The sequence below is a fragment of the Pan troglodytes genome, chromosome 11, assembly GCF_028858775.2.
Source record: "Pan troglodytes isolate AG18354 chromosome 11, NHGRI_mPanTro3-v2.0_pri, whole genome shotgun sequence".
Taxonomy (NCBI): Eukaryota; Metazoa; Chordata; class Mammalia; order Primates; family Hominidae; genus Pan; species Pan troglodytes.
In genome coordinates this window covers 36,875,243-36,902,747 of record NC_072409.2, presented here as the reverse complement: position 1 = coordinate 36,902,747, position 27,505 = coordinate 36,875,243, and the positions used below count along the sequence as shown (strand labels likewise).

Here is a 27,505-nt window from a genome sequence, read left to right as displayed (position 1 = left end):
AAGAGGGTTATATGGTTTCCCAGGCTTCCTTAAGGGACCTTTGTTAGGCTCCTTACATTTCATTACCCATAATGGTATTGGTAAGATGATACAAAGAATCAGTAGGTATTGGCGAGGAAACCATTATAAAATTGCAAACATTATTTATAATCAGTGCTTAATCGGTCAACCTCCGAAGCCAGGAAAGTCTGTTTCTGTTCTTCCTGGGATGACTCCTGTCCATCAGGCCCATCTGAGCATTTATAATTAGATTTCAATTAACTCCTACCAAGTATGGGTTATCAATATGTACTTGCTATAGTCTGTATGTTTTCTGGATGGGTCAGACCTAGGATGGGATAGTCTTCCTGGTGCATGCTCTCAAAAGTCTTAAATTCCTGCATGCAGTCATCCACCCAATGCCAAATAGTCTCTCTCCAGCCAGAATGACAAAAACTCAAAGAAATGTGTAATAATGAGGACACTCTAACCTGTGAATAATGTGTTGAGACTGAAAATCCAGAATGATGATCACTGAGTGTAGCACTGATGCCCTAAGTCTCACCTGGGTGAGAGCCTGAACAAAAGCAGGGGTTTGTTAAATAAAATTTATAGGAAGCCATTGTTTTGGATTGAGCTCCTCTGCTAGACCCCAACAGACCAAACCAAAATGCAGTCACTCATGCTGATTGCCGCATAATCAAACTGCAACTTTAAGGAAGCAAGATAATCCTCACCCTGCCCTGCCCGCCCCAAAGGCCAGTTTTTCCTAAAAATACGAGATTCACAGCAGCCAATCAGAAAGGGCCCAGTTACCCTGAGCCAACATGCTCTCTGCTTTAACCCTTACAAAGAAAGTGACCTGAAGTAACCTGATGTTAACCAATCCACATTTATTTTTGTGTTTTTCTGTTTCCTTGTTCTTGCTCAAGCTATCTCACAAAACTGACTGTTCTGCCACGTCCAGTGGAGCTTCCCTCTATTTTTACATGGGAGGCTGACTGATTCATGAATCACTAGTAAAAGCCAATTAGACATTTAAACTAAATTGGTTGAAATTTTGTTTTTTAACAGGGTACATGAAGAGATTAATCATGATTCTTGATTCATGATATGCTTTTATCAAATGTCTATATAAGGACTTCTATCTATTAACAATAACAATAACAACAATAATACACATTGTTAAAACCACCACCTAACATGAAACTAGAACCCTGACAATAGCTTTCATCAATGTGGTTTCTACTCATTTCCTCTCCGTGGATTTAAGGGGGAAATATTTGCATTCAATTTTTTTAAAGGAGCAAAGAAAGTAAAAGCATCTCAGTGGATTTTCCATGTTCAAAGAGTTTGAGTGCTTCCCAGCGATTCTCTAAGGTTTCACAAATTGACTCACCTTTTTAGGAAGCTGACTCTTTGACACTTTGGGAGCTGAATTTTATAGTAGCATTAACCATGCAAATTTCCTAGAAACCTCAGTGTCATTGAACAAGTAAATCCTATTGCTGCATTTGTCACTAGTCATAGGCAGAAACATCTTTTTTTATAAGAAATTTTAACCCTTACTTTGTTAAAACTATTACTTTACCAAAATACCACAAAAATTTTATCAAAGACACATACAGACTGTGTGCTGAGCAGTGGCTATATCTTGCCTGATCACCCTTGATTTTCTTCATTGTCCGCAATGAAGTATCTGCAATTGCTCATAAACCTAAAGGTGAGAGGACACTGGAAATGGTGTTATGGTCCTCTCTGCCCTCTAACCATCACCTAATCTTGTGATTCTTCCAACCTTACAAAAGAGAAAAAAACAAAAAGCAGGCACCATTTTGGGTAAGTCCAAAATATGTTCTAATCTATTTTTATCACAGTAAAACTTTGATTAGCCCAAACTAACATTCTGAATCTAGGAACAGTCAGACCCGTCACTCCACACACTTGAATTTTTAACAAAAGAACATGATGAAACAAGGACATCACCTCCCACAGATGTGCTAAGTGCCCTGTTGTAGCTACAATGCCACTCTATTGATTGAGGATTGTAATGCACATGCCTCTTAGCAACAATTTTAGTTGCCTAATTTGAGTTGGCAGCTGTATTAGGATTTTTAGAGGAACAGAACCAATGGGATGGATGGATGGAGAGATAGGTAGATAGATAGACAGACAGATAGATAAGAGATTTATTAGGGGAATGGGCTCACATAATTATGGAGACAGGGAAGTCTCACAACAGGCTCTCTGCAAGCTCAAGACCCTGGGATGGCAATATTGTGGTTCATTCCAAGTCCAAAAGCCTCAGAATCAGGAAAACCATAGAGTAATTCTCAGTCCAAGGCTGAAGCCCTGAGCACCTGGGAGGCCACTGTTGTGAGTCCTGGAGTTCCAAGTCTGGAGAGCCTGGAGTTCTGATGTCCAAGGGCAGGAGGAGACTGTCTCAGCTCTAGGAGAGGGTAAGAGAAAGTTCTTTTCTCTTCTTTTTTTTTTTTTGTTCTATTCAGGCCCCCAGTTGATTGGATGGTGCCTGCCCACATTGAAGGTGAATCTTCCCCACTCAGTCCACTGATTCTTATGCCAGTCACCACTGGGAACACCCTCACAGATAGCCAGAGGTAATGCTATACCAGTTCTCTAGGTATTCCTTAATTCAGCCAAGGTGACACATAAAATTAGCCATCACATTAGTTAACTTCCATCACTCTGTATTCAGCCTCTTTGCTGCAATGATTGGAATCTACATTCCTTTCGTGTCTCTCATGTTTTTGTCTAGCTCTTGGCAGCAACTCCATAGTCCTTCTAAAAATAGGTTTAACTGATTAAAATATTTTGCTTCAAAGTTTTATTTACTTATCTTACAAATGATTTATTCTCACTGTGGAAAAATAACAATATAGTAAAGCAGAAAGAAAATCAAAATTTTATAAGTCAGATTAAACATCATTGTGGTCCTTTCTCTGTCTCTCATTCTGTATGTTTGCATGTGCATGTGCATGTGTGTATGTGTGCCTGTGTGCGTGTGTGTGCATGTAAAAGGACAGTTTTGGCTGTTTGAAGTTGGCAATTATCTCACCAAAATTTCCCACCAGTGTGTGTTTGCATCTGTTGAAATGCTATGGCTTTTCTTTTGCAAGTAGAGGAGAACAGAAGAGTTGGGTTGGGGGCAGAGTGTAAGAAAAGAAGGAGGAAGCTAAAGGGAATAAGGTGGCACCTCTCTCATCCTACCCACTCAACTAGGTTTGAGTCACTAATCAGAGCCAAAAATGGAACAAACTGAATTACAGTTGATCAGGTCTGCACCATTTCCCTCATCATGACTTTATACTGATGTGGTATGTATATAGGATCTGTTGGGAACTCCTCAAAAGAACCAGTGGACACTTCAACTGGCTCTAAGTTTCTGCTTTGAGGAGGGGAAGCTGAGAGGTGTTATATTTGGATGTACATATATGTGATGCTATTTTACATTCATTCAACTTTCCAGTCAATCTTTGTTGAGTGCTATGTTAGTTTTCTACTGCTGTTGTAACAAATCACTACAGATTCAAAACAACACAAATTTATTCTCCTAAAATTCTTGGGGTCAGAAGTCCAAAATGAGTGTTATGGATTAAAATTAAGTTGTTGGCAGAGTTGCTCCTTTTGAAGTCTGTGAAGAAGAACCCATTCCTTGCTTATTTTGCATTCTAGAGGCTGCTGCATCCTTGGGCATCATCCCACTCATGTCACCTTTCATTCCCCTTCCTCTGTTATTACATCACCTCTTCCTTCTTTGGCCCTTTTGCCTCTCTCTTATGAAGACCCTTGTGATTACATTTAGTGCCCACCCAGATAATTCAGGATAATTCCCCTTCTGAAGATCACGTCGGCAAAGACCCTTTTGCCATATAAGGTTTTCAAATTATTAAAGGAAGAAAACTTGGAATCCAGAATTTTATATCCAGCAAACTGTTATTCAGATGTGTAGGCATGGTAAAAATGTTTCCAAGTATAGGCACTCCTCAGTTTACATGGTAATGCAGGACTAAAAAGGTTTTGCTGAAACCATGCAAAGCTATATTAATAATTAATCAGAAAACTGGGAATTGTTCCATGCCCTTCAGAAATTTTTGTCAAAATATTAAAAACTCTTATTCATAAATGTATTAGGAAATGAAAAAAATAGTAAAACGAGTATTTATTTAGTATGTTATGATTTAAATCTTAGAAACATTGAGAATTAACATATTTCTTTGTGAAAAATATCAAGAATATGATATTTTCATATCTTTGAATTGTTTGATTAAAGGATATAAAGTTTCAGATAGATGGGAGGAATAAATTTTGAGTTCTATTGCATAGTAGGGTGACTAGTTAATGATAGTGTATAACATATTTCAAAATAACTAATAACGTAAATTTCAAGTGTCTCACCACAAAAAAAATGGGTGAGGTGATGAATATGTTAATTATTTTGATTTAGTGGTTCTACATGGTAAAATTTATTAAAACATCACATTGTCTCTTATAAATACAATTATGATTTGTCAATTAAAAATCATAATAAAAAGTATCAAGAGTAGTTTGAATAATGCTTGCTTTCTTTACTTCATATAAATTATGGTGTATCAATTACCTCCTAATTAAAGAAGTTAATCTATTTTACTCCTTATTGGCCACTTTGTGATTCTTTCTTTTTTTGCCTAAATTCTTGATGATATTCCCTTCCAAAAAAAGTCTGTCTCATCGATATAAATATTTGCTGATCATTATAACCATCTGCCTTAACTATTTCTCAGAATCTGAGTGCAGATTTTACAGCAACATTTTTATTTGCAATGGTAGCTTCACCAGATAGTTTAACATTAATCAATTCACGCTAATTTCTGAAATGGTGAAATCAGACTTTATCTTCATTCTCCTTGTAATTACTGTTTGTGTTCCATGTGGTAACTAATTTCACATTTTGCCATGAATTCTTGCCAAATGATTGGAATTGTTTGTTAAATCTTTAAAGTAGAAGTAAATGCTCAATTTCAATGATAAGTGGCTTTCTGTTAAATGGTGCAATTTAAACTAAAATATGTTGATATGACTTTATCTTATTTTTTGTATTTATCAGACATTTTCAACATGGTTCATACTGTACCATCCTGCAGACCTAGTTCTCATCTTTTGCTTTGCTGCTGCCATTTTCAAATCTTATAATTACATCCAATTTCACTTTCAGACTTAACACTTTTTATTTCTTTTGCAATTCATCTTTGTTAGCCAGTTCCTTCATTTGATTATCCATTTTTGCAAAAACATCACATGAGGTTGGTTATCACTGGGAGACAATGAGGCAACACAGCTACATGCTTTGCTCTTTTCACTTGACCTGATTAATAGACGCACAGTGACTGATTGCCAACAGACTTTGAAAGAGTGGTGTGGATGGTCACTGCTCATGATCTATCTCTTATTTACATGCTGATTGAAGACTGAAGAGCAAAATTTTTATTTTATGTAATTAATCACAGTTATAATAACTATACACTGAAATTGAACCATTGCTGTTAGAGTCTGCTGTTATTTAACTAAATTGTAGTAACTGAAATTTGCATATATCAGAATTATGCTTAATGAGGACTGCTTGTATATAAGATTTCAGAAGCTTTACCTCACCAAGTTCCAAAGTGAAGACAAATTTCGGATGAGCTGCTGAAATGAGAAAAGCAATGACATGGGAAAAAAAGAAAGAAAATCAATGACAAAGAAGATGTTGTGTTCTAAGAAATTTATGAAATAAAGGTGATCAAATAGTGTTTCTTGTTGCTTGGAAAAATATTTGAGACCAAAGAAAAATGGAAAATATATCTACATCACATAAAATTAAATGTCTAGATTATAACAAGCTAATGGGGTGGGGGAGAAGAGAGGGAGAAGGAAAGGATGTGAGAACATGCTAAACTTTTTGTTTCATTAGCAGGAAAATAAGATATCAAGTTTTAAAAACACAAAGTTAAAAGCAACTAAAATCAAATATGTGCTTTTAGAGGGGTACAGCTAGATACAAGAAAACTACATAAAAATAAAAGCAAAGGAATGACAAACATGTGATTCAAGATGATGGTTGTTGGGTTGGGGGAGGAAATGAGAGGGACAGGAGAGACTATACAGTTAGTGTAAGTTACTATTGGGGCCCTAGCTTTTGTTTTGGAGGTGTGGTATACAGCTCAGTGACTGCTGTGAGCTGTAGGTTTCCCAGGATTTGTGACTTCCATGGAAGCTTAAGCCAGACTCTATTTAGCTTCTCTTTTGTAAGGGGTTGGGATGTCTTTTAATAGTGGCAATAAAGCTCACTATTTTATGCATTTATTTTAAAAATAATTTTAACTTTTATTTTAGATTCAAGAGATGTATGTGCACGTCTGTCACATGGGAACTCTGTGTGACACTGAGATTTGAGGTATGGATGATCCCATCACCCAGGCAGTGAGCACAGCACCCAATAGGTCATCCCTCAGACCTTCCTCCCTCCCTTCCTCCTCCAGCAGTCTTCATTGTCTATTGTTTCCATCTTTGTGTCCATGTGTACTCAATGTTTAGCTTCCACTTATAAGTGAGAATATGCAGTATTTGGTTTTCTGTTCCTGCGTTAATTTGCTTAGGATAATGGCCTCCAGCTGCACCCATATTGCTGCAGAGGATATGATTTCATTCTTTTTTATGGCTTCATCATATTCCATAGTGTATATGTAGCACATTTTCTTTATCCAGTCCATCGATCTTTTTTCCCTAAGTTATTGGGGGTACAGGTGGTGTTTGGTTACATGAGTAAGTTCTTTAGTGGTGACTTGTGAGATCTTGGTGTTCCCATCACCCGAGCAGTATACACTGCACCATATTTGTAGTCTTTTATCCCTCGCCCTCCTCCCACTCTTCCCCGCCAAGTCCCCAATATCCATTGTATGATTCTTATGCCATTGTGTTTCATAGCTTAGCTCCCATATATATATAATTATAAGTTTATGTCCCAGCTATTTATCTTTGTTTTTATTGCATTTGCTTTTCGGTTCTTGGTCATGAAATCCTTCCTTAAGCCAATGTCTAGAAGGGTTTTTCCAATGTTATCTTCTAGAATTTTTATGGTTTCAGGTCTTAGGTTTAAGTGCTTAATCCATCTTGGGTTGATTTTGTATAAGGTGAGAGATGAGGATCCAGTTTCATTCTCCTACATGTGGCTAGCCAATTATCCCAGCACCATTTGTTGAATAGGGTGTCCTTTCCCTGCTTTTATGTTTTGTTTGCTTTGTTGAAGATAAGTTGACTGTATTTGGCTTTATTTCTGGATTCTTTATTCTGTTCCGCTGGTCTATGTGCCTATTTTTGTACCAGTGCCATGCTGTTTTGGTGACTATGGCCTTATAGTTTGAAATCAGGTAGTGTGATGCCTCCAGATTTGTTCTTTTTACTTAGTCTTGCTTTGGCTATACGAGCTCCTTTTTTATTCCATATGAATTTTAGAATTGTGTTTTTCTAATTCTGTGAAGAATGATGGTGGTATTTTGATGAGGATTGCATTGAATTGTTAGATTGCTTTTGACAGTATGGCCACTTTCACAATATTGATTCTATACACATGAGCAAAGGATGTGTTTCCATTTGTTCGTGTCATCTATGATTTCTTTCAGCAGTGTTTTATAGTTTTCCTTGTAGAGGTCTTTGGACTCCTTGGTTAAGTATATTTCTAAGTATTTTATTTTATTTTTATTTTTGCAGCTATTGTAAAAGTGGTTGAGTACTTGATGTGATTCTCCACTTGGTGACTGTTGGTGTATAGAAGAGCTACTTATTTGTGTACATTAATGTTGTATCCAGAAACTTTGCTGAATTCCTTTATCAGTTCTAGGAGCTTTCTGGAGAAGTCCTTAGGGTTTTCAAGATAAATGATCATATCGTCAGCAAACAGTGACAGTTTGACTTCCTCTTTACCGATTTGGATGCCCCTTATTTCTTTCTTGTGTCTGATTTATCTGGCTAGGACTTCCAGTACTATGTTGAAGAGGAGTGGTGAGAGTGGGCATCCTTGACATTTTCCAGTTCTCAGAGGGAATGCTTTCAACTTTTCCCCATTCAGTATTATTTTGGCTGTGAGTTTGTCACAGACGGCTTTTATTACATTAAGGTATGTCCCTTGTGTGCTGATTTTGCTTAGGGTTTTGGTCATAAAGGGATCCTGGATTTTGTTGAATACTTTTTTTCCATCTATTGAGATGATCATGTGATTTTTGTTTTTAATTCTGTTTATGTTGTGTATCACATTTATTGACTTCTGCGTGTTAAACCATCCCTGCATCCCTGGTATGAAATCCATTTGATCATGGTGGATTAACTTTTTGATATGTTGTTGGATTGGGTTAGCTACTATTTTGTGAAGGATTTTAGTGTCTGTGTTCATCAAGGATATCAGTCTGTAGTTTTCTTTTTTGGTTGTGTCCTTTCCTAGTTTTGGTATTAGGGTGATGCTGGCTTCGTACAATGAACTAGGGGAGGTTCCTTCTTTATCTTGTGGAATAGTGTCAAAAGGATTGGTGCCAATTCTTTGAATGCCTGGTAGAATTCTGCTGTGAATCCATGTGGTCCTGGACTTTTTTTTGTTGGTGATTTTTATATTACCATTTCAATCTTGCTGCTTGTTATTGGTCTGTTCAGGGTTTCTAATTCTTTCTGATTTAAGCTAGGAGGGTTGTATTTTTCCAGGAATCTACCCATCTTTTCTAGGTTTTCCAGTTTATGTGCGTAAAGGTGTTCAAAGTAGCCTTGAATGATCTTTTGTATTTCAGTGGTGTCAGTTGTAACATCTCCTGTTTCATTTCTTAGTGAAGTTATTTGGATCTTCTCTCTTCATTTCTTGGTTAATCTTGCCAATGGTCTATCAATTTTATTTATCTTTCAAATAACTAGCTTTTTGTTTCATTTATCTTTTGTATTTTTTGTTTGTTTGTTTCAATTTCATTTAGTTCTGCTCTGATCTTGGTTATTTCCTTTCTTCTGCTGGGTTTGGGTTTGGTTTGTTCTTGTTTCTTAGTTCCTTGAGGTATGACCTCAGAGTGTCTGTTTGCACTCTTTTGGTCTTTTTGATGTAGGTGTTTAGGGCTATGAAATTTCCCCTTACCATTGCCTTTGCTGGATCCCAGAGGTTTTGATAGATTGTGTCATTATTGTCCTTCATTTCAAATAATTTTTAAATTTCCATCTTGATTTCATTTTTAACCCAATGCTCATTCAGGGGCAGGTGATTTAATTTCCATGTATTTGCATTGTTTCGAAGGTTCCTTTTGGAGTCGATGTCCAGTTTTATTCCACTGTGGTCCGAGAGAGTGCTTGATATAATTTCAATTTTCTTAAATTTATTGAGGCTCATTTTATGGTCGATCATATAGTCTGTCTTGGAGAAAGTTCCATGCACTGTTGAATAGAATGTATATTCTCCGGTTGTTGGAAGAAATGTTCTGTATGTATCTTTTAAGTCCATTTGTTCCTAGGTATAGTTTAAATCCATTGTTTCTTTGTTGACTTTCTGTCTTGATGACCTGTCTAGTGCTGTCAGTGGAGTATTGAAGTCCCCTACTATTATTATGTTGCTGTGTATTTCATTTCTTAGGTCTATTAGTAATTGTTTTATAAATTTGGAGGCTCCAATGTTAGGTGCATGTATGTTTAAGATTGTGATATTTTCCTGTTGGACAAGGCCTTTTACCATTATATAATGTCCCTCATTGTTTCTTTTAATTGCTGTTGCTTTAAAGTTTGTTTTGTCTGATATAAGAATAGCTACCCCTGCTCGCTTTTGCTGTCCATTTGCATGAAATGCCTTTTTTCCACGTCTTTTCTTTAAGTTTATGTGAGTCGTTATGTGTAAGTTGAGTCTCCTGAAGGCAGCAGATAGTTGGTTGGTGAGTTCTTATCCATTCTGCAGTTCTGTATCTTTTAAGTGGAGCATTACTTACATTCAATGTTAGTATTGAAATGTGAGGTACTGTTGCATTTATCATGTTTTTGTTGCCTGAGTACTTTTTTGTGTGTGTTTTGTTTTTGCTTTTTAACTTGTATTTTTGTTTTATAGGTCCTGTGTAATTTATGCTTTAAAGAAGTTCTGTTTTGATGTGTTTCCAGGATTTGTTTCAAGATTTAGAGCTCCTTTTAGCAGTTCTTGCAGTGGTGGCTTGGTAATGGCAAATTCTCTCAGCATTTGTTTGTCTGAAAAAGACTGTATCTTTCCTTCCTATATGATGCTTAGTTTCACTCGATACAAAATTATTGGCTGATAAGTGTTTTGTTTGAGGAGGCTGAAGATAGGACCCCAGACCCTTCTAGCTTTGTAGAGTTTCTGCTAAGAAATCTGCTGTTAATCTGACAGGTTGTCCTTTATAGGTTACCTGATGCTTCTGTCTCACGGCTCTTAAGATTCTTTCCTTCGTCTTAACTTTGGATAACCTGATGACTTGCGATGAATTTCCTGAGTGTTCTTTGTGCTTCTTGTGTTTGGATTTCTGGGTCTCTAGCAAGGCCAAGAAAGTTTTCCTTGATTATTCCCCCAGATATATTTTCCAAGCTTTTAGAATTCTCTTCTTCCTCAGAACACTGATTATTCATTCTTAGTTTTGGTCATTTAACATAATTCCAGACTTCTTGGAGGTTTTGTTCATATTTTTCTTTTTTCTTTGTCTTTGTTGAATTGGGTTAATTTGAACATCTTTTCTTTGAGTTCTGAGTTTCTTTCTTCTACTTGGTTAAATTCTATTGTTGAGACTTTCCTGAGCATTTCACATTTCTAAAAGTGTGTCCAAAGTTTCCTGAATTTTTCATTGTTTTTTGTCTTTAAGCTATCTATTTCCTTGAATATTTCTCCCCTCACTTCTTGTATCATTTTTTTTTTTTTTTTTTTTTGGATTTCCTTGCATTGGGCTTCGCCTTTCTCTGGTCCCTCCCTGATTAGCTTAATAACTAACCTCCTGAATTCTTTTTCAGGTAAATCAGGAATTTCTTCTTGGTTTGGATCCATTGCTAGTGAACTAGTGTGATTTTTTGGGAGTGTTGAAGAGCCTTGTTTTGTCATATTACCAGGGTTGGTTTTCTGGTTTCTTCTCATTTGGGTAGGCTCTGTCAGAGGCAAGGTCTAGGGTAGAAGGCTATTGTTCAGATTCTTTTGTCTCATGGGGTGTTCCCTTGATGTAGTACTCTCCCCCTTTTCCTATGGATGTGGCTTCCTACAAGCCGAACTGCAGTGATCGTTATCTCTCTTCTGGGTCTAGGCACCCAGCAAGTCTACCCAGCTCCGGGCTGGTACTGGGGGTTGTCTGCACAAGAGTGCTGTGATGTGAACTGTCTATGGGTCTCTCAGTCATGGATACTAGCGCCTTTTCTGGTGGAGGTTGGGTGGCGGGTGTGCAATGGACTCCGTGAGGGTCCTTAGCACACTAGATCAGTGGAGTTATGTACCTGTGAGGATTATGGATGCCTCTGCTGAGTCATGCAAGTTGTCAGGTAAGTGGCGGTAAGCTGGCAGTCACAGGCTTCACCCAGCTCCCATGCAAACCGAAGGGCTGGTCTCACTCCCACTGTGTCCTCTGCCAACAGCCCCAGTCTGTTTCCAGGTGGAGGGCTATATGGCTTGAAAACCTGCCCCAGGCTATCTACCTCCCAGCTGCAAAAGAAAAGGGCTTGGTTCCTTCTCAGCCTGTGAGTCTGCACACCAGATTTGCCCTGCCCTGAGTTCTGGCCAGGAGGCTTCTCACCCCATTCAAATTGTTACAAAATTCAGCTAGAGATTTCTTTCTCCCTGTGGAGTTTTAGCCCCTGCTCCTCTGTCTACTCTCCCGATGGATCCCTGTGGTGCCAGGCAGGAATGGGCTGCTGGGGGACCCCGTGAGCTCCCAGGGCCTTACTGCTACTTCCTCTACCCCTGTATTTCACTCGGCTAACTTGACTCAGCTCCAGGTAAAGTCAGAAACTTCTCCCACAAACAGACTTTCAGCTTCTTCAGTGAGGGTATGTGTTCAGGAGAAGAGGGCCTCCCTTTCTTACTTCCACAGTTGGGGCACTCACAGTTTTAGGGGGCTCTCCTGGGTCCTGCAGGAGTAGTCCGCTTCCTTCAGAGGGTCTGTGGGTCCTCTCGGGATTGCTGGTTTGTTCTTGTAGTCGATCTGGAGCTAAAATTCATAATGTGAGCTCCCACACGCTGCTCTGTCCGGAGCGGCAATCTAGTCCTGCCTCCCATCTGCCATGATGATTGCTATCTCCAGTCCTTCGTTCATGAGCACTTGGGTTGATTCCATGTCTTTGCTATTGTGAATTGTGTACCAGTGAACATATGAGTGCATGTCTTTTTGGTAGAACAATTTGTTTTCCTTTGGGTAGATTCCCAGTAATGGGATTGCTGGGTCAAATAGCAGTTGTTTTTTAAGTTCTTTGAGAAATCTCCAAACTGCTTTCTAAAGTAAGCCCTCTCTTTAAATAGCTAGGTTTGTGCTTGCTATTTAGTTTACATATTAAACCCCCTTCATATTTATTTACATGTAAATAGCTGATGAAATATTTCATTTAGAGAACAGAGTGAATAGGAGATGAGGAAGCAGAGACTACAAGTGGAGACAATTTGTGTACGTCTAAAATTGGTAATACGTTGGTTTTAAATGTTTTTTTTTCCTATGAAAATAAATGTTGGCGGGCGCAGTGGCTCATGCCTGTAATCCCAGCACTTGGGGAGGCCGAGGTGGGCAGATTGCCTGATGTCGGGAGTTCGAGACCAGTCTGGCCAACATGGCGAAACCCCGTCTCTACTAAAAATACAAAAATTAGCCAGGTGTGCTGGCAGGTGTCTGTCATCTCAGCTACTCAGGAAGCTAAGGAAGAGAGAATCACTTGAACCCGAGAGGTGGAGCTTGCAGTGAGACAAGATTGCGCCATTGCACTCCAGCCTCGGCAACAGAGCGTCTCAAAAAAAAAAAAAAAAAAAAAAAAAAAAGAGAGAGAGAGAGAAAATAAATGTTATGCATATATTCCTGAAACCGACTTATCCCATTCAACAACATATTCTTATATTTCAGTGTTAAGAAATACAAATCTATATCACAACTTTAATGACTACATAGAATTCTGTATTCTAGGACATTTCATGATTTATATAAATTGATTCTAAAAATTTTAAATAATAAATAATGCTATGTTAAACATTTTTGTACAGTCATATTTAAACAAGTATGTGATTCTATTTTTTTCAAGCATATAATCAAACCTGGAATAGCTGAATCATTGGGTATGACATAGTTTAGGCTTTTGGTACAAATTGACATTTATTTATAAAAGGACAGTTTTCATAAGAAGAAAAAAATACAAAACAAGATGTTCAGTACTTCACATATTTTAGCATTTAACAGCTTGAAACAACACATCTCCTTGCTGTTCTTCTAAATGTTAAGATCACATTTCAAACGCACTCATCTAATTAGCCTTGGCCATCACTCTGTTGTAAGTGGCTACCCACATAATTATTAGATTATTAATAAAAGCAAGCACAAATAAGAAAAAGAGAAAGGGAATAGTCTTCAAGGTTAACTGAATATTTGAAATGTCAATGTAATGTCAAAATTTGCTGCATGGTTTGGACATAGTCCATTAAAAGTATCTTTCTCTCTATACTATTGAAATCCCTATTACCCTGGCATCCAGTACTTTTATTTTTTAAAATTTATTTTTATTATTTATTTTTGGGATGGCGTCTGACTCTCTCGCCCAGGCTGGAGAGCAGTGGCGTGATCTTGGATCACTGCAACCTCTGCCTCCTGGGTTCAAGTGATTCTCTTGCCTCGGCCTCCCAAGTAGCTGAGACTACAGGTGTGCGCCACCATGCCTGGCTAATTTTGTATATTTAGTAGAGATGGGGTTTCACCATGTTGGCCAGGCTGCTCTTGAACTCCTGACCTCAGGTGATCCACCCACCTTGACCTTCCCAAGTCCTGGAATTACAGGCATGAGCCACTGCGCCCGGCCCCAGTTACTTTCAAAACCTTATTCAAGTACATGATGCGAATGAATCCAGCTTCTAGGGTGGTTCATAAATTGTAATTTCAAGGTTTAGTTCAATAAGTGAAGCATAATGACTTATTCCATTTTCCCAAAGTAAATGGTACCAACCAGAACTATGCTTGGGAGGAAGAACAGGGAAGGGATATCAGGAAATCCTGAACTTCCTTCCACCTCTTCCAAATTAACTCATGTGTCTCCTGTTTTATAAATGCCTTTGGGAGGAGATACTACCGTCATCCTGCAATAAAGATGAAGCTTGAATTCACTATATATCAGCATGTGCATATTTAAGATCAGTGTTTCCTGAAGTTGTGACAGTGAGAAGAGAGAGTCGGCTGAGTGCTACAAGTATCACAGGGTTGACGAGGATGGCAGCCCCATCTGGAAGGGCTTTATAAGCGCTGAGATTCTGGAGGCAGTCTCTGGAGAATTCATAACTCTCTAGGTAACTGCATTAGTCATCAATGTAATCAGCCTTTTTCTTTCTTCTGAGTCAGGAAAGGGGTGCTGATGAGGCAAGATTCCGAACATTTGTGGATTCCTGGCCGTATACTACTGCTGTAAGACCTCCTTTTAACTGAATTTGGCCACATGCCTTTGGGCACCAGAAATTCATATCTTAATACATGTCGTTGTTGGAGTCAATACATGTTTAAACTGATATACTATATCAGTTATATTTATATCAATTCTCCCTTATTGATCCTAGAATAATTTAAAAGAAAATGAAAAGACTAGACATAATTATGGCCACACAAGACAGTAGATACACAATTAAGTAATAAATGTTTACAAACTTAAGTAATATACGGACCCCTCTTTCAAAGGAAAACAGTTTTCTCATGGGCCACTTAATATTTACTTAAAATATTTTAATTGTAATGTTAAAATGTATAAATATAAACTTGGTATGCATGCCTTATGCTTATACAGTTTACAAACAAAAATATACTTACAAATTAAATATAAACAAGGCTACAGAGCCAAATAAGCTTAAAGTTAACAACATTTATTTAATGTGACACTTGATGTTGTTTTGCTAATATTAAGGCCCTCCTTGCTGTGTGTATACAGCATGACATGGATTCTTTGGAATTTAGTGATCCATCTCATCATCTTGACTGCCCATTGGGAAAGACGCTCAATCTCTATCCATGTGGATTTTCTTGGAACTCCTGTAAGCTCCAAGGGTAAGTTAGGGTGTGCCTGGGTGTGCCTAATTAGGTACTGTTGCCCCAAAATCTGTACTCAGATTTGTACGAAATAAGCACAATTACCCAGGGTCAGGATAAGATTTATTGCATTTTTTAAGTTTTAAAAGTAAAAACTTATTTGTTTGCTTGTTTTTTTTTTGGATGATATTAATATTTAAATTGGTAGACTAAAGCAGATTACCCTCCAAAATGTAGGTAGGTCTCATCCAGTCAGTTGAGAGCCTTAATAGAACAAAGACTAACCTCCCCTGAGCAAGAATGAATTCTGCCAGCAGACTGCCTTTAGACTTAAACTGCAAATCTTTCCTGGGGCTCCAGGTTGCAAACCTGCCTTGTAGATTTTGGTTTATCCAGCCACCACAATCTTGTGAACCAATTCCTTATAATGTCTCTCTCTCTCTTTCTCAAATCTCTTTCTACACACACACACACACACACACACACACACACACACACACACACAGAGTTGATTTTATTTTCTGGAGAGCTGTGACACCTGTGAAGGTGTTAGATAACTGGAACTTTTGAGAAAGACATATATCCCAGTTGCTAGAGAATATGGTTACCTACGTGGTGAGAATTGAAAGGTACTAGAAAAGTCTGCTCTCTTTGTAGAATCTTCTCTACAACACTCAAGTGTGGGTTGAAGTTAGGGGTGACCTAACTCAGTTGATATGGCTCCATTTCCCTGAGATTCTCTTGGTTCTGCTCACCCCTATGTGGTCGCTCCATTCTCAAGAATGATCTCAGGAAGCCTCCAACAGTTTCAGCCTCACACAGAAAATCTGGAAGATAAAAATCTGCTTCAATTCTAGTATTCAAAGAAACTCACCCTGATTAAACTGTATATTGCTGACTAGGACTTTGGCTTGGGAAATGGAATTTAGTATTTAAGACAATCCTTGGAGATTGGGGTGAAATCAGTTTTCCCTAAGACTTAATGGAATCAAAGTGCTATATGGATACATGAAAAAAATCCTGGTTCTGCTAAGGTGAGGGAAGGGGAATAGCTGTTGGGTAGATCACCAATAATATCCACCAGACACTTACGTAGTAACAGCAATTGATTTATCACAATATAACACACAAGTGATGATACTGAAATTAAACTATACTAGTGCTAAGGAACCAGTAAAGATTAGTGGGGATTATGGTAAACAAGAATAACATGATCTATTAATAAAAGAGAGCCACGCCAAGCGTGGTGGCTCATTGCCAGTAGCGGTGGCTCAGGCCTGTAATCTCAGCACTTTGGGAGGCTGAGGTGGATGGATCGCCCGAGGTCAGGAGTTTGAGACCGGCCTGGCCAACATGGTGAAACCCCATCTCTACTAAAAATACAAAAATTAGCCAGGTGTGGTGGCATGTGCCTGTGATCCCAGCCACTTGGGAGACTGAGGCATGGGAATTGCTTGAACCTGTGAGGTGGAGTTTGCAGTGAGCCGAGATTGTGCCACTGCACTCCAGCCTGGGCGACAGAATAAGACTCTGTCTCAAAAAAAAGAAAAAAAAAAAAAAAAAGAAGAAGCCACTACTTTGCTCTAAGCAATGTGACCATGCAAAAATATAACCCTTCTGTTGCAAGATCATCAACATTTTTTAGAGAAACTGATAATTTGGATTTTTATGTAAAATAGCCATATTTTAAATGTTGGCAACTAAGTTCATTTTTGTTCTTGTTTTTAACCATGCAGGACAGCCAATACTGTCTAAAATAAACAAAGCATAACTGTTGGCTAAATGCAGTCTGTGAATCTCTAGTTTTCTGGGCTAGAAAAACCATTACTTGCCATTCAGTAGTTCTATGAATGAAAGGCTTGCTAAGAGTAGAGGAACCAAAGAAGATGAGAGAATGAGTGTCATTGTCTCATACAATGCTTTTCAGCAGGTGTGTCCCCACTCACATGTTCTCAGGCTCCCACTTCACGGAATGAAATGTGAAGTCCACTTGGGGCCAGTTAATTCTTTCCAAGATAGTCAAGGTGTTCCACTGCCAGGCACCAGGAACACTTGTTTCCCTGGTGTTGACCATCTTACTTCATTTACAGATAAGCCCTAGCAGGTACAGGGACAAAAGTCTTCACACTAACAGAAATCCAGTGTAGATTAGCTTCTTTTTTTCCCAAGATGCCTAAATTCTATTTTTTAAAAAAGATATAGCGATCATTCTTCCATTTCTAGACCCTTAGCTGACGTCATTAGGTAGTTTATCATAGTTCTGCGAGACATACAGCTTTTCATTAATAGGTTAGATTAATTACCGTCCTATCATTAAAACGCATTTAGTTTAACTGAATGGAAAATAGCAGTTTGTCATAAACTTAAAAAAAAATCAATGCTTAATTAGCTTAAAATAGACTAGTACTGAGATCAGAGACTGATTGGCGTTTATCTTTTCCCTGGACAATTTCTTGTTCCCAAAAAAGCACAAGGGCAGTAGTTGTCACTCCTGCTTACGCATTAGAATCTAGTGGGTGGAAATGCGGGGTTTGGGGGGAGGAGAGGAGGGGAACGCTTTTTTAAAAAAGCTTTTGTCCAGGCCAACTAATTCTAATGTGTAGACAGGGCAGAATACCGTTCCCTGTGCGGGGGAAAAAATCCCCAACATCTGAAATTCCTCAAATCCCTCAGATTCTCTCCAGAACTCTTCATTTCAGCACGTAGGGGTACCAACGAACAATTTTCTGAGGTGTCTGAGGCTAGTCATTTCCCCCGAGATTGACGGGACCATCAGCCAATCGGCCGTCTGAACGAGTGATGGCAACCCCAATGACAAGCAACAGAATGAGGAACTTTATCCCCGCAGAAAGACCAGATCGCAGTAGCAAAGGTCAACAAGTCAACAAAAGCCAAGGGCTCTCCGTCGGGCATCAGCGAGGCCCGGGTACTCTTACAGGTCGTAGCCAGGAGAGGGTCCCGCGCTAGCCCAGCGTTGCTAGGGAGGCGGCGCTTGCTCAAGCTTCTCGTGCCCGCTCCGTACGTCACTTCCGCCCGGCGGGGTCTCATAGTCCTATGGGCTGGGTTGAAGCCACTTCCTTTTTTCTTTCCCTTTTTCCTCTCCGTGGCTCCGCCTCCCGGAAGTTCTGCCTCGTCTCCGCTGCGGGTCAGGGGTGAGAGCTGGAATCGCTGCACGGGCCTTGGTGAGTAACTGCTGCGAGTTCTGTTCCTGCGCGGCGCCAGTTCAAAGAACTTAGGTTAGATCACGCTTAGGGCCCAACAGGACTGTGCCGGGCCTCAGGAGTCTCCACCCTCTCCAATTCTGGGGCCGTCAGTCTCCTGGGCCTGCAATTATCCACGCTGAGGCTGAAGTCTTTGGCTTTTAGCGAGTTGGATTGCAGCCTTGTTCTGCTTCTGTGTCTTCTCTCTCCAGGCGAGGTCCTACTCAGGTTGTTGCCAGCGATAGTCCTCTCCTGGAGCTTGAATTGGAAGCAGAGTAGTCTTGTTAGTCTCGGTGATGGCTGCGTTGTTTCCTGAAGTAGCCAAAGTGCTTTAGCATCCATTCCGCCTCCTTTGAGCACCCTGGGAGGTAGGCAGGGCAGACGAAAAATATATTCGTTAATATTGTGCAGTTGAGGAAACTGAAGCTCTTGGCGAATTCACTGTTTCAAAGCAACACGGCCTCTAACAGGCAGAACTGAAATTCGCACCCAGGTCTAACTAACGTAGGGTTGCATAAAACAGTGGAGAGAGCGTTTGGAAATAGGGAAAACACTGCAAACGTTAAAGAAGAGCTGGGGTTTCTGAGTGCTTACTTTGTGTTCGGCTTTGTGCCAAATTCTTTCTATAATTATATCATCCATTTTAGTTTATAATAAGCATAGGAAGTATATACTGGGGTTATTTATTCCTGGGTTAGGAAACTGAGGCTTAGAGATGATAACTGACTTGTCTAGTACTAATGACTTTAGTAGGCATTTCACAGATCTCTTTCAGCTCTGTGATTCTTTCAACACTGTAGTATTAACTTCTGGCATAATCAAACTGCCCTTTTCTGATTTTGGCGTTACAGGAAGAGAGATTCCAGAACTTTATTTTTGGTCTCTTCACCCTTTGCCCATTGTCTCATTTCTTATCACCATTCTTATCACCATCCTATATAGAAATTTATAGTCATGTAAATTTAGCCTTGACTTTCTTTTTTTTTTTTTTTTTTTTTTGAGACAGAGTCCCGCTCTGTTGCCCAGGCTGGAGTGCAGTGGTGCGATCTCGGCTCACTGCAAGCTCCGCCTCCCGGGTTCAAGTGATTCTCCTGCCTTAGCCTCCCGAGTAGCTGGGACTACAGGCGCCCGCCACCACGCCTGGCTAATTTTTTGTATTTTTAGTAGAGACGGGGTTTCACCGTATTAGGCAGGATGGTCTCGATCTCCTGACATCTTGATCCGCCCGCCTCGGCCTCCCAAAGTGCTGGGATTACAGGCATGAGCCACCGCGCCCGGCCCGCCTTGACTTTTACTCTACAATTTAATTTTTTTTTTTTCCTCAAAGAGGAATATGGAGATGGTTGTGGAATTAATGGATCCAGGTTAAAGGGTTGGCCAGAAAAGTTGCTAGTTTTTACTCTATTGTTTTACTCTATTGTTGCTTTGCTTACATATATTATGTCAGTTTCTGCCTTTTTTTCTATCAGGAAAACCACTGTCATCTTCTGCCAAAATGTCAGGAATTGGAAATAAAAGAGCAGCTGGAGAACCTGGCACCTCCATGCCTCCTGAGAAGAAGGCAGCTGTTGAAGATTCAGGGACCACAGTGGAAACAATTAAGCTAGGAGGTGTCTCTTCAACGGTATGAGGAAACAGTGCCATGAAAGTGTGCTTTTCTTCTGTCAGTTGCAACTTGAAACTAAAAATTCATGGAAGCTTTCTGGAGTATGGGGAAGCTATTTGAAAAGAAGAGGGAAATAAAACAGGCTGAAAGTAGGTAAAATGATGTGGTAGTCAGTTCTAGAGGAGAGGTAGATTGATAGTTATTCTTTGTTTTCAAGGTGTACTTATATTCTTTCGAGAATTTGGGAACGTGGTGCCTGATACAACATTAACTATAGGTATTTAGCAGTGGGAAGATACACATTTATTTTTCATTCACTGAAAAAGTCAGTACCAGATTCTAAGAGACAGTTTAGCAATCATTGAGAGTATGGTGAAGAGTGAGAGTGAGACCAGACTGCCTGGGGTTGACTCTGAGCTGTACCACTTCCTAGCTGGCTGACCTTGTGTTATCCTTCCTTTGCCTGTTTTCTTGTCTGTAAAATGTAATTAGAGTACCTGCTACATTAGATTTTTATGCATATAAAATAAGAGTCCCTGTTAAGGGCTAACACTTTGCATTTAATATAGTAAATAGTCAATAAATGTGAGGCATTCATAGCTAATATTGGGCTAGATAATATAATGGTGCATAACATAGATATTATCCTTGCTCTTATGGAGCTGACAAAATGAGTATTATATACCAAAATCTCATAGTAATGTTATATATCTGTTAGACATCAGAAGTTTACAGGTTTTGATCTACGTCAAGATTTTGCTTTTTTGAAAATCAGACATGGGGATGTGATGTTAAAATGTTTTACATTTTGTAAAATGCTTTACATTTGTATGGCTTGCAAAACCACATCTATTACTTATTTGATTTTGAGGCTGAGGTTTATTTTAGAGAGGCTGATTTTTTTTTTTTGAGTCAGAATAATAGGAACATTCATAGTGAGTTGTTGATGAAGTGTCATTTCTGAGGCTGCCTGAGGTTCTGGTACTTAATATTGCTGGCAGGAAGTGATTTTTGTTTTAGCACTGCCTTGCATCATGCATTCCAAAGGCATTTATTCACTCAATATATAAATATTTGTTGAGTATTTGTTATTTGCCAGACACTATCCTTTACACTGAAGACAGCCCCTAGACTTTAGTTTGTAGGGTAGCACTGACAAGGGAATAGACTGTTTAGAGTGGGGTGTGTGCTGTTGACAGGGATAAGCACATACTTATGGGAAGCACATAGCACACACCCCAGTGTGGACTTTATCCAGAGGCAATGAGGAGTTATTGGATAGTCTTAAGTAGGAGACTAACATGCTCTGACTTGTGTTTGGAGACTATAGAAAAGCAAGGATTATAAACAAGAGTCCAGCTAGCAGACTTTTTTCTTTTCTCCTTCTTACTCTCTTCCGCTATAACTGCATCTCTCCAAAGGTGGGGATCTGAGGCATGTATCCACTGATCCCCGCTCCAATTGGTTGAAGGTTGCCATTGAAAGCAGTCCCTCCTGTGCATTTTGAGATTGCTGTTAGGAGCCAGCTGTGATTGCGGGACAGAAAAACTGAGTCTCCAAAGTGTGCTTGAAGTGGGAACAATGGCAGTGTAAATGGAGCTGTCCACCACAGCTGTGCTGAAATCTGGCAGGCTGACAGGACTTAGCACAGAGTTTTTGCTATAGGAGGCCTTTGCAGTAATCTTAATGAGAAATCATGGTGGCTTGGACCACTGTGGAGGTAGCATTGATAAGATCTGCTGATGGATTGGATAACTCACATGAAAGATAGGAGGGAAGATCATCCCAGGATTTTGAAAGTAATGAAATTTTTACATACTGAGCTAGAGAAGTGTATGAGAGGAGCAGATTTTTGGGAGTCATGGAGGATGAATTGAGTTTGGTTTGGTTTGGGACATATAAGTTTGAGATACTTATTTGACCTCTGAATGGATAGGTAGTTAATAAGCTGGATACTAGAGAGAGGTCTGGGCTAAAGCTGTATATTTGGGAATCGTCATTTTGTAAGTTGCGTTTACATCTATGAGACTACAGACTCCTTTAATGAATAAGCATAAAGAGGTCTGCTGGGGCACTACAATATTTTCATGTCAAGGAATGAGAAAGGACTAATCAAAGATACAAACAAAGAGGGACCAATGAGGTAAGAGGATAGGAAGAGAGAATGGGTTCCCAGAAGCTCAATGAAGAAAGTATTTCAAGAAGGAGCTGATTAGGTGCTGCTGATGTGTTCTCATTCAGGTTTCAGTTGGAACAAGGGGAGTAAAGGGAGGACTGAGGTGTTATATTTAATAATAGAGAGTTCACTGGAGATACCAAAACACCTTTGTTGGTGAAATAGTGGGGATGGCACCCTGTTTTCAGTGAGCTTAAGAGAATATGAGGGGAGAGGAATTAGGAAAAAGAGAGTAGAGACAATGCTTTATAAAGGAGTATTGCTGTAAAGTAGATGACTATATAATGACTGATCATGGAATTTAAGTTCAGTAAAGAAGGAGGTGAGAGAAGTGAAAGGTATAGGACCAATGGATTGTAGATCCTGGAGAGGTTAAAGAATTTTTGGAGTAAGGAAACTGGAGAGAGTGAGCTGGAAAAATAGTGGTAGTTGTGAAGAATGAGGTGTTTGAAATTGAGCTTATAGAGGACATGTAGGTACAAGTAAGACTAAATGTGGGAGTTGGTGGCTGAAGGAGGTAGAAGACAAGATCATTGGTGAAGAGGAGGTCAGTGACTTGATGATTCAAGTATAGGAAAGGTTATCTGTATGGGTATTGAAATCATTAAGAATGATGACAGGAAAAGTATTGGAGAGTGATAATAAACTAGGTGCTAAGTCTTTGTGAAATGTGAGGAAACGACGTGGGCATTTACAGATGAATTCAACAGAGCATGGCGGCAGGTGGTATAGGCTAATGGCATGAGCTGCAGAGGTAGGAGGTTTTAGGGAGGAAGGTGGGGTAATGGCCTGGAAGTGGCAATGGAAAATAAGGAGAATATTCATCCCTCTCTGGCTTCAAGGGGTGTGGAAGAGAAACAGCCACCACTAGAGAAGCCTGCAGGGAAACAGTTTCTCATCCAAGTTTCAGTTAGAGCAAGAAGGGAAACGCAATGTTCAGAGAAGAGTTTGAGGATATAGTTTATTAATAGTGTTAATAAACTGGTACAGTGGGAAAACTGTTGACTACTTTGACATATTAGGAATGTTTTAATTAAAGTGGAAAAGAGAAAAATGAAACAAAAATTGGCGGTGTAATAAACAATTGTCACTTTAAAATAATGATTTCATTAATTCCTCAGAAAAGTAAGACTATTTTTCCACATGCTGGTTCTTTGCTTGTTATATCCCCCAATCCCACCTCCCACCAACCCCTCCCTGGTTTGTCCTAGGGAAGGAGCTGGAGAGAGAAAAATATTGAGAGGGATGTGAAATTACTAATGGAGTGAGGGTTTTGTAGAGACAGAAGAGAACAGGATCCTGAGCACAAGCTGAGGTTTTAAGAATGTGTGCATAATTGTGTTAATGGGTCAAAGAGATGGGGAATTGTTTTCCATCTGATGGCTTCTATTTTCTCATTAAAATAGGAAGTAAAGCCATCTGTTTTGTATGATGTAAAAGGGGGCAGGGTTTGGTAGAGGTTGATGTTGCCTTGCTGGAGAATGGGAAATAGCTCACTTGATAAAGAAATATTTCTGGACAAATTATAAAATCTGTTTAGGCTCAGAATTCATTTTGTAAAGGCACCGGTTTCGGTGGTTTGATGAACTTCTCTAGAAGTCTCAGCATACTGGGTACAGGAATGGAATAGCCAGATAACTGGATTAATTCAGATTGGGGTTTGTTGACAGAGATAGAATAAAAGGATTAAGGGCAGAGAACCAAGGAGGCTGTTAGGCAGGTGTTTGAAGGAATGTACTATATAGCATATGATTAAGATATGGAAGGTAGCAGAGATAGAAGGAGACCGAAAAGGAGAAAGAAAAGAATTCAACATTCTGGAGATCTAGATGAGGTAAAGGGATTGGTATATTGGGTTAAGGGCATGAGATACCTGGAAAGACGTGGTGTTTTTCAGGGAATGGGAAGTTGGAATATAAGATTTCAGATGTGGTACAGTTCCAGATAATGACAAAAGTCTGAGATGTGTCTTTTGAAATGCATGGCTGAAGCACAGTGGAGGAGATAATCATGGAGTGAAGGAACTGGAAAAACTGACAGCCTAGATGCTAGAGGATTAGATGGTTTGTCCACATGCATGGTGAAGTCACCAGATATATTGGCAGGAACTGGGATAGACAGGGACCCAGGTGCTGAAGTCTTTAATGAAGGAAGGATGGTGCTTACGAGATAGATGACAGTGTTGATTGGAGTCGAGGGTGATCTAGCTGGATGGTGGCCTTAAAGCAGCATTACTTTGTAGATGTTTATGTGACTAGAACAGCGAGATGGGTTGAGGTTCTGGTGTATTTGTGTGTATTATTCTTTCCTCACACCATCATATACCTGTTGTTTATCTCTTCTGCTTCTACTTCTTAATTACTTGTAAGATTTTTAAAAAGTCAATAGCTTTATTCATAGAAAATAACTAATGAATAATTGTGACCTTGTTGAGTTTAACGGCTCATTTTTCTAATTTCTTTGTGGAGACTAATATGATTGGTTTACTGGGCAGGAGGAACTAGACATTCGAACACTGCAAACCAAAAATCGCAAGCTGGCAGAAATGTTGGATCAGCGGCAGGCCATTGAAGATGAACTTCGTGAGCACATTGAAAAACTGGAACGACGACAGGCCACTGATGATGCCTCACTATTGATTGTCAACCGATACTGGAGTCAGGTAGCTAACTTGTTTATTTGTTCAGATTTTTATTTGACCAGTTTAGTTCTCCTTACTGTTCTCTTCATTTCCAAAGTTGTGTCCTTTGTTTCTTCATAATTGTACCTACCCTTCTCCAGTTTGATGAAAACATCCGTATCATCCTTAAACGTTATGATCTGGAGCAGGGCTTGGGAGACCTACTCACAGAACGAAAAGCCCTTGTTGTGCCTGAACCAGAACCAGACTCTGATAGCAATCAGGAGCGTAAAGATGACCGAGAGAGAGGCAAGTGTTCGTGATGGATTCTATCACTGCATGCTATCTGGGTTTTTAAAGTAGAGCTCTGCTTTGAGGCTTTCCATTTGAGGGAAAAAAAATGGATTTTGTTATTTCAAGTTTATAATTTTGGGGGGCTTCTTTTTTTCCCCCTGTGTCCTCAGGGGAAGGGCAAGAGCCAGCTTTCTCTTTCCTTGCTACTTTGGCCAGCAGTTCCAGTGAAGAGATGGAGTCTCAGCTGCAGGAACGTGTGGAGTCTTCCCGCCGAGCCGTGTCCCAGATTGTGACTGTTTATGATAAATTGCAAGAAAAAGTGGAGCTCTTATCCCGGAAGCTAAACAGTGGAGGTGAGGCAAGACCCTGGAGGCCGGGAGTAGTGGAGGAGGAATAAGAATTCATTTTTGCATGCTAATTTGTAGTTTGCAAGCTTACATATTTATTTTTATTTATTATTTACTTTTTAAGAGATAAGGTTTCACTGTGTCACCCAGGCTGGAACACAGTGGCACCATCATAGCCCATTGCATCCTCGAACTCAAGCAATCTTTCTGCCTCAGCTTCCGAATAGCTAGGACTATAGGCACGTACTACCACACCTGGCTAATATTTTAACCTTTTTGTAGAGAGGAAGTCTTGCTATGTTGCCCAGGCTGGTCTCAAACTTGGCCTCAAGAGATCCTCTCTTCTGGCCTCCCAAAGTGTTAGGATTACAGGCATGAGCCACTGTGCCTGGACTATGTATTTTAATTAAATTTTTAGAAATTCTAACCTTCAGTGTTACTGGTAATGTCTTCATTATGGCATATTAATCTTTTATCAATGCTTCTCATTTTGAGCCACATGACAGTCCTTTAATAAGCTGAGGAAAGAGTTTATCAGCTCTATACTGATATACTCTATTAATGACAGTTTTGTAAATAGCAGAATTAACTTTATTATTTAATAAACAGCTCTAATATCTGGATATGTTTATCGTGTATGTAGGCTATTGATTTATAGTGATAATACTTTATTTTAAATAACAACTATATTATTTAATTATTAGTTACAGAATTTTGACTTGAAAAAGTTAATTTTTACTTAACTTTTTTATTTTTCATTATCGCTAATGTTTTTAAAAAGAGTTGGTGCAGGCTTTAGAGTTGACAGATCATCTGTATGGTTAAAAGGATTATTAGAAAATATTCTATGGATGAAAGAGTATTTGAAATAAAATAATTATTTGGAATAATTGTGTTACTCAGAGTTAATGCAAAAATTTAAATTTGTACAGTAAAGTATTTGTGTAGCTAGGTTACATCTTTAGTCATTTGTGGCGTAAATACCTTGCTCAAATGCAAAAAAAAAAGCCTTGATTTCATGTTTTCAATAATAATCATGGTCTAGTTGTAATATCTTAATTTCCCTGCTTATCATTAAGATGTTTAACCTTTCATTTCTGAAGGAAATAAGTTGAATGTAATGGAGGTTGAACCATTGGATGAGCATATAAGAATTGTATTATTCTGTAATTTTGCTTTTAAGGGTAATTGGGCTAAGTTGTCAACAGAATTAAGCAGCTTGTAGAAGGCCTGTGAAAATTTGGTCAAGGGTTTCTTTTGCTTTTCCATTAGATTATGCATTTCTGTATTTTATTATAAGGAAAACAGATACTTGTTTAAAAATATACAAGTCAGAAATACAAATAAGTAGACTACAAAAGTTTCCCCATTCTCATTTCTCAAAAGATAACCATTCTAAACAATGTGTTTTATGTCCTCTCAGACTTTTGTACTTTTGTATTAATATCTTACATCTACTTGCATGTCCCCAGCTAAACTGTGTCTTGGTTCAGTAGTTTGGCTCACTCTTCTTTGTTTCTCTAGTTTCTAGCACTGCATCTGGCATCTAGCAGATGTTTAGTCAATGGGGAATGAATGGATGTGAACCTCCCTGTCACCTAATGTAAAATAATGGTGCTTTGTGTATGCACATATGCTTCTTTCTCCTTGGGCTCTAATTGAATAGTTAGAAGGTATTGTTAAATTTTAGTAATATGGTAATTAATATGCCATGTGCATAGACTATGTTAAACTTGATTTCATAAATGAATATCAAGTGAAACAATTGTTTTATTTAAAAAGGGAATAAAATGAGTAGTATATCAAACGACTTTAAAATTACTATTTGATGGCATGCATTTTAAGGTCGGGTTTAAGTTAAAAAGTAGAAACATTACAAATAGCCATGCCATTATTTGTAACACAAAAGGCAATTGCCATTGGTAAGCTGAACTTTCTAAGAGATAAAGATGTATGAAGTATGAATTATAGCATCAGTTGTAACTTGTTTGAAAGTTCATCCCCCTGACTTAGACTGAAAATTGACATTCCTCAAATTGCTAGGACATCATCAATA

The 27,505-nt window shown here is 38.9% G+C and overlaps 2 protein-coding genes across 14 annotated transcripts in view; one reads left to right on the top strand and one right to left on the bottom strand.

The window, feature by feature from the left end:
• The window catches only part of PGAP4 (post-GPI attachment to proteins GalNAc transferase 4), a 56,828-nt gene extending 38,594 nt beyond the window's left edge, over window positions 1–18,234 (bottom strand). Inside the window, exons 1-3 of one of the 8 annotated variants that reach the window (XM_063787620.1) lie at window positions 17,927–18,164; window positions 17,153–17,303; window positions 15,819–16,033 (exon numbers count right to left, since the gene is read on the bottom strand). The gene's annotated coding sequence lies outside the window, so the exon portion shown is untranslated. Of the gene's footprint in view, window positions 1–1,605; window positions 1,697–13,025; window positions 14,740–15,818; window positions 16,034–17,152 lie in introns of those variants that run through there. The other 7 variants (XM_063787619.1, XR_010148613.1, XR_010148611.1 and 4 more) reach the window with 7 other exon arrangements.
• RNF20 (ring finger protein 20) overlaps window positions 18,106–27,505 on the top strand; it is a 30,009-nt gene continuing 20,609 nt past the window's right edge. The window contains exons 1-6 of one of the 6 annotated variants that reach the window (XM_054658356.1): window positions 18,379–18,442; window positions 18,619–18,774; window positions 19,876–20,030; window positions 24,683–24,850; window positions 24,970–25,117; window positions 25,273–25,455. In XM_054658356.1, the coding sequence (XP_054514331.1) occupies window positions 19,902–20,030; window positions 24,683–24,850; window positions 24,970–25,117; window positions 25,273–25,455 (628 nt within the window). In that variant the 5' untranslated portion in view covers window positions 18,379–18,442; window positions 18,619–18,774; window positions 19,876–19,901. Of the gene's footprint in view, window positions 18,775–19,875; window positions 20,031–24,682; window positions 24,851–24,969; window positions 25,118–25,272; window positions 25,456–27,505 lie in introns of all 6 variants that reach the window. The other 5 variants (XM_054658360.1, XM_054658357.2, XM_016961351.4 and 2 more) reach the window with 5 other exon arrangements.